The sequence below is a fragment of the Spinacia oleracea genome, chromosome 5, assembly GCF_020520425.1.
Source record: "Spinacia oleracea cultivar Varoflay chromosome 5, BTI_SOV_V1, whole genome shotgun sequence".
Classification (NCBI taxonomy): domain Eukaryota; kingdom Viridiplantae; phylum Streptophyta; class Magnoliopsida; order Caryophyllales; family Amaranthaceae; genus Spinacia; species Spinacia oleracea.
The window spans coordinates 26,378,666-26,386,150 of NC_079491.1; the positions used below are offsets into that span (position 1 = coordinate 26,378,666).

The 7,485-nt window shown below is 35.8% G+C and overlaps 1 protein-coding gene across 1 annotated transcript; it reads right to left on the reverse strand.

Annotated features, from left to right (window-relative positions):
• Positions 1-1,317: 1,317 nt before the first annotated feature.
• On the reverse strand, positions 1,318-2,685 carry LOC130461373 (uncharacterized). Its single transcript, XM_056829457.1, has one exon. It carries the CDS (start codon positions 2,683-2,685, stop codon positions 1,318-1,320), a length of 1,368 nt encoding a protein of 455 aa, XP_056685435.1.
• Positions 2,686-7,485: the final 4,800 nt, after the last annotated feature.

The window sequence follows — 7,485 nt, forward strand, 5'->3', positions numbered from 1 at the left end:
GTTTAAGATATTTTTCTTTTAAAATTCTCACCCATAGTTTATCAGAATTAGTTAAAATAGTCCATCCCAATTTGGCCATGAAAGCCAGATTCCATTCTTTTAATCTTCTAATTCTCAATCCACCATTGTTAATAGGTCTAGTAATCTTATCCCAAGAAAGTCTGGACATATATTTACTCCTATCTACTTTGTTCCATAAAAATCTCCTACAGCATTTCTCCAAAGCATAAATAATGGAAGATGGAAGGATGTTAGTTTGCATGGCATAAAGAGGGTAAGAGTTTAAAACCGATTTAATTAGAATACATCTTCCCGCCATATTTAGTAATTTGGCCTGCCAACCCCTCACCCTATCCATAGATTTATCTAGCAGATTTAGATAATTAGAAATCTTCAACTTATTAGGTCTGATATCTACTCCTAAGTATTTTCCAAAGGAAGATGAGATTTTAAAGCCAAAATCTCCTGCAATGTCTTCTCTAATAGAGTGATGAAGATTGGAAAGGAAAATTAGAGTCGATTTATTCATGCTAATATGTAAACCAGAAGTATCTCCAAAAGCTTTCAAGGTTTCCATAATGTTAAAAAGATAATCCTTTCCTGCTAAACTGAAAAGGAAAACAGGAAAGCATCATCCGCATAAAAAACATGAGAAGTTTTAACATTTTTTGTGATAGCAATAGGCTTCCAATTACGAGAAGTAACCTCATTTTCAATAAGAGTAGACAATCTATCCAGACATAAAACAAAAATGTAAGAGGAAAGAGGGTCTCCCTGACGAATTCCCCTTGAGGGTTTAAAAGCATTGCAAATCTCACCATTCCAAAGGATTGAAATTGATGGTGAGGTAATGCAAGTCATAATAAGATCAATCATCCTTGAAGGGAAGTGAAAGTAAATAAGAGTTTCTCTAATAAAGTCCCACTCTAAGCTATCGTAGGCCTTAGTAATATCTAACTTCAAAGCCATAATTTTATTCTTTTTTTAAACTTTGTGAAAGTGATGAGCCATTTCTTTAACAAGAATAACATTATCCTCTATACCACGACCATGGATAAAGCTTGATTGGAACGGACTTATAATTCTTCCTAAAATGGATTTCAATCTAGAAGAGATAATTTTAATGAAAAGTTTGTAAATCGTATTACATAAACCTATAGGTCTAAATTCCGCAATGGTAGCCGGGCATGCATTTTTTGGAATTAGGGCAATATAGGACCGATTTATATCTTCCGGAATCATCCCATTAACAAAAAAAGAATTGCAAAAATCAAAAATTAATTTTCCTAACTGGGTCCAATGTTTTTGAAAGAAAATTTAAATCCCATCCGGTCCGGGAGCTTTAATCGGACTCATAGCAAAAAGATTGTTCTTAACTTCTTCCATAGAAATAGGCGAATTCAAAAAGTTGTACTCCTCATGATTAATGGGTAAAGTACTATGAGTATTGCAATATAAATTACCATGTAAACGAGTAGTAGTAAAAAGTTTTTGAAAGTAGGTCGTTGACATGTCCTTAAGTTGAGTTTGATCTGTAATCCACACATCATCACTGTTTTTTAAGGTTAAAATTTTTCCCCTAGATTTCTTAATATTGGCTATCATATGGAAATATTTGGTATTATAATCTCCATATTTTCTCCAGTTCATGCCCGATTTTTGTGTCCAAATCAATCTTTCTTTGTGTAAAATATCATTGAGATTCTGAATTAAATTTTTTTCTAAATCAATTAAATATCTAGAATAATTTTTACTTAAGGCAATCTGTATTCCGTCAATTCTTGATAAAAGTTCATTTTTTTGTTTTTTTAAATTGCCAAAAATGTTATAATTCCAAATAGGAATAGACTTAAGAAATTCCTCTCTTCCCTGCAGAAAAGAATTATTAGGGGGATTCCAATTGCTAACAAAATAATTAGTAAAATCAGGGTGTGATAACCACACTTCTTTACATCTAAAAGGAAAAGGTCCTGTAGCAGAAATATTAGAAAGCGATATTAAAAGAGAAGAGTGATCAGAAAAGGTGCGAGGTAAGTGATGAACCATAGTATGTGGATAAGCCTCCATCCATGGTGAGTTAGCTAGTGCACGATCAAGTCTCTCTTGGATGAGATTCTGGCCATCCCTCGCATTAGTCCAGGTGAAAGGACAGCCATTAAAACCCAAATCCACTAGCCTATCGTCATCCATAAAATTCACCATATCCTTTCCTTGATTCACACGAAATGGTCTACCCCCTATTTTCTCAAATTGACTGGTTATCTCATTCATGTCTCCCAAAACCAGCCACAGAGTGTTCTTAGGAGGTAAATTTGAACGAATAGAATTCCAATGACTGAATTCATCCTTAGAAGAACTAGGAGCATGCATGGCTGTTACTAGACCCTCCTTCCCCAGATTTTTGAAATGAAAAAGCGAATGAAAATAAGTATTTTCAGCATAAAAAAGGACCATGTCAACTGTTTTTTTCCAAAACATCCAAATTCCCCCTCTAGTCCCTACTGGTCTAACCACCCTGAAGTCTGAGAACTTTAGAGCTATCATGGTCTCCCTGGCCCTAGAACCATCATCTTTTGTTTCAAGAAAAATGAAAATATCTGGATTTTGGTTGAAAATAACTTCCTTTGCATGCGATAAAAATAAGTTTCTATTTGCACCCCTAACATTCCACATGCAAATTTTCATTTGTACATCAGGTTTAATTAAAGCTGAGTTGATTCTTACCAATCCCTGAGAATCAGATGGCTGACGGATTAAGTAGCTCTCCCAATCCTTCCAGAATTGGGGGGCTCCTAGTTTGGGAATTTCCTCCAATCGAATCGGTGTTAGATAGGTGAATATTTGGCGCTGGGCTAGGGGCGGATTCCAGTAGCGAGCTTGAATCTGAAGACCCACCACCTCCTCCCTTGAAATGTACATTGCTGTAAGGCGATCGTTGTGCCCCATGTCTTGACCTAGAGTTTCGAATCGTAAGGGCATTATTGGTACCCCTCTTGGTAGTGGTGGAAGTGGTTGTCTTTGTAAAACCGACCCTTGCATTGTTGTTGAGAATTCCCAGTTTTTCTGATTGTATTGCTGTCGAGGTCCCACTGCTATCGTTGATTTCGGGCCGAAGTTCCTGTTGAAGGATTGGTGGTGTTGATGAGCATAAAATGACCGAGCTTGATAGTTGAGAGTATTCAACTGGGTCAAGCTTCCTTTTAGTTCCTCCAGCGAAGCCGAGCTCCTCTCCTTGGTCTTGCATGTCATGATCGGGGAAGATGGGAACAAATTCATTGTTTTTGGAGGTTTCATCCCCCATGAGTCCTCCGGCAAGATGGGCGTAACATTCACTGGAATCCTTGAGTGATCTTTCCTCTTCCGAAATTCCACTGGGCGTCGCTGGTAAGTTATTGGAGGTGGTGAGTTGTGAATCTCCGGTTGTTCGTTCTGAAACTCCGGTTCCATGGGGGAATGAGAGAGAACCAGAATGAAGGTGAGGAGAAGATGAAAGGTGAGAAGAGTTGGAATCAGTAGAAATTGGAGTAGAGGAGAGAGACCGAGGAAGTTGGTGGTTTAAGGTGGTATTTAAAACCAAGGCGGAAAAGGAAGGTGAAGGGTTGAAAGATGATTCCACCAATGGAGAGCAAGCCAATTGAGTTGAAGCTTGCGCCACGTGTTGAAGAGTTTCTTCGTTCCTTTCTCCGCAGCTCTTAGCTAAAAAATCTCCCAAATCTTTCTCATTATTATTCTGTAAATTAAAAGGATTTGTTTTATTGCTTTCCCTGGATTGGTTAGAATTGGAAGTTGAATTACCTTTCCCAGGCAAAGAAGAAGAAGAGTTATTTGTTCCTGCATCAAACACTGTCGATTTATTTTTTCCATACTCATTAATTCTCGAGTTGCTCACCCTATTTCTAGAATTATCAAATCTGGTTTTATTATTGGTTTTTTTGTTAGAAACAAGAGTCCAAGGGCCGTAATCTTGTTGCTCCAATCCTAATTTCCTTTCTTCCCTTCCCAAAACCTTATCATTGTTATGTAATATAGTATTATCTATATTTTGGTTGGCACTATTATCTAAGGTTTGGGTAGTACCTTTATCCTTATTTGTGAGATCGTGACGGATATCTCTATCCATCGAAACATTCTTAGTCGGACAATTTAAATTCGTATGGCCTATAATGCTACGGTGAAAACAAAGAGTAGCTATGTTTTCGTACACTATATTCTGCCAATCTCCACCTACCCACACTTTAGTCACCAAAGGTTTCTGAAGATCAATCTCAATACAAACACGTGCATATCTAGCCCGGGTTAATTTGTCAGTCGCATAATCTACCCTTCTTGGTGTTCCTGCTATCCTAGCAATACTGAATAAAGCATACTTATCATAATATTCAACTGGTAATTCTGCAAATCTAACCCAGATCGTCATTTTATCAAATTCATTAATTGACGGTCTAAAATTTGGCCTCCAAGTAGTGATCATAATATAATGATCTAGGAGAAACCATGGACCCCCAAAAAGAGCACGTTCATAATCCTCCTCCAAAGAAAATCTATAGAGAAAGACCCATTTTCCCACATCAATAGTTTCTAAAGATCCTCTGATTCTCCACATTGATCTAACACGAGAATCCATAAAAGCCAATTTAGGATTGAGACCTAAACATTTCCCCATTAGGGTGAGCTTCCATGGAGACCTTAATCTATTTAAGGTGCTCTTATCAAATTGCACCACAAATTCGCTTTATGGAGCTATGTTTTCGTCCTCCTCATTCTACTGTTTTGAAGATACCACGATCTTCTTCGCCTCTTCGAACCATTGAGTAGATTTAGAGATAACTTCTCGAAAGGATAATGAACTTACCTTATTTGATAGCCTTAAAATATTACTGGTTTCTGAATTGCCTTGATCATTTCCTAAGATATGCGTTGAAGAAATTGCATGCTTGTTGTTAATTCCATGTTCTTCATCATCATGCATCTCCACATTATTTTGTAAAGGAGGTGGAGGAGGCGACTCCTCCTCCATTCTCAACTAGGGTTGAGGAACTCAAAGTGGAATTTTCTTCTTTTCTCTCAAGACTTTCTCTCTCTTCCTTAATTTTAACTCCCTATTGCTTTTGTCAAAAGAATTAAAAATGTTAGAGAATCAAATCGAAATTAGTATAGGAGGCTTTTATACTAGAAGTTTGAATTTATACGGTGGTATGTTTGTGTAATGTGGCCAATATCTGTTCGTTCTTTTTGTATTTTTTTTGTTTTTTGAGTTTTGGTGCAGGTGCACGTAGATCTACGTGCAGGCCCCTGCACCATCCGCGCGTTGATATCTTATGTCCCACCACCCTATTAAACAAATAATTTCAGAAGTACACCCCATCACTCATCCCCTAAAAAGACATGGTCCCTACTTGTTTTACTTATTAAAATATCTAACCAACCCCACTTGTTTTATTACTTTATTTCATTCGATTCTTTTTCTTAATACCCGTGTCCGACCAAATGTATCCCTTAAATAAATACGGAGGGAGTAGGTGAGAGTGTGAGACTGTTTAAAGAATGATGTCCTTAGTTGGAACTGTTTGTATCAATTTTGCCTTTATTTTACCCTAGCTGCTAAAAAATAACATATTTTACTATGGCCTTCTCTTCAGACGAAATACATATACTGTTACACGGTTTACACCCTTGGTGTGCCGAGACTGGAGAGGCATATAGACAAAATACAACACCAAGATTTAACAATTTAATCAAAACTAGAATTTACAAGCTGGCCGCAGTAGTTTAACTACATGTAGTTATATATATATTCAAAATGAAATTAATGATCGAGACACAAGCAGGATATTTGTGTATTAAATAAATTCAAGATATGAATTTAGTAGATTTTCCATGCGACGATTCCAATTAGTCTAGGCAATGTAATGTAAACGTAACGCAAGCTTTAAGCAAACAAGTTGCGGAATCACTTACTCGGGTTGCCTCCTTTTCCCATACGTATACTACTAGATATTTTTCATGGAAGACGAGCGTCATCCTCGATCAATTTCTTAATTTTCCTGTTTTCAGTAAATTATTACGTACCATTCAAATAAACAATACTATTTTGTGTGGTTCACAATATAACATAATTATTAACGCTTAATCAGTCTATAAATAGTTATATGGCGTATAATATAATGTGTCACACATACACATAATAATGTGAATAAATATGATTTTCAAAGCAAATTAGTCCAACAATCTTTAATTATATCAACGTATATTTGAGCTTCTTTCTACGTACTTGCGTATATATGGGAGATATTTATTTCTTAATTATTCTTAATTATTTTTTATGGACACCGACCAAATAACCAAATAGCTGACCTCCATCTATATATCTATACCCGCGCATTAGTGTCCCTTCTTCGCATTGTAAGTATGTACTACTTTTCTTGCAGAAATAATTAATCTTGGTTTGCTTGTTTACTTTCAATGTTTAATTGGTGAAGAAAAGCCTTTACAATAATATCAATTACTAAAATCCAAATAACATCTTCTCCATTTTCACGTACACAAAACGGCAAATTTTCTGATAAACGAGGAAGGGGCCGCGGATTCGAACATCAGACATATTGTATAAAAACCTTCTTTCTTAACCAATAGGCAAGACCTCATTAGTCATAAACGGTGCTAACAAAACTTTTTAATTAAGTGTTATCAAAGAGATTATCCTAATCTTAGCAAGTTGATCATTTCGTTTCCTAAATAATATTCAAGATTCACATTCATACACTCGTAACAAGATTCACCTTTATATATAATCTCACAATATAATGCATGCATTATGCATGTGCGGGTACCAACATACTTCACTATATTAACAATCGATCGTGTACGTGAGACTACATTAAATTCAATAACATTTAAAGAAACACGTTTATTTTTAATTTTTTTTTTTTGTTGCAAATGAGCCACCAGGACTACAGTAAATTACAAACGGAGGAGGAGATTCGAACCTGAAACATATCGTAGACAGACATTCAATTTTAATCATGCACTAGGCTAGCTAAGACCTCATTGGTAAAGAAACCCATTTATAAAGTTACGTTTCCGCTCCGGACTTCTAGTCAATTTGATCTTTTGACCATTATATTAATATAGGTCGATCTCATATAAGAGGATAAATTTTCCTACTATATATTATGAATATGAGTAATATTTTTTTTTGAGTTGAATAAGTCACAAGAGCATTATATTTACAAATGGAATAAAGCCGTGTTAGTAATTTAAACTTGTGTACGTGTCTAATTTTCCATTAGGCCAAGGCCTTATACCGCTATCTCACCAAGTATGAGCAATATGCTTGCACTAAATAAACTTTCACAATGAGCTAATTAATACTAATTGTATTGCAAGTTTACAACCCTGTTATTATGTGATTAAACCTCCAGTCATAAGTAGTCTATTGTTTCACTTGGCATAAACATAACGCCAGCATAACCAGTAGTGTCGTGT

Excerpts from the sequence above, each read along its gene's own strand:
- LOC130461373 (XM_056829457.1), bottom strand. The coding sequence starts at position 2,685 with ATGAAAATTTGCATGTGGAATGTTAGGGGTGCAAATAGAAACTTATTT.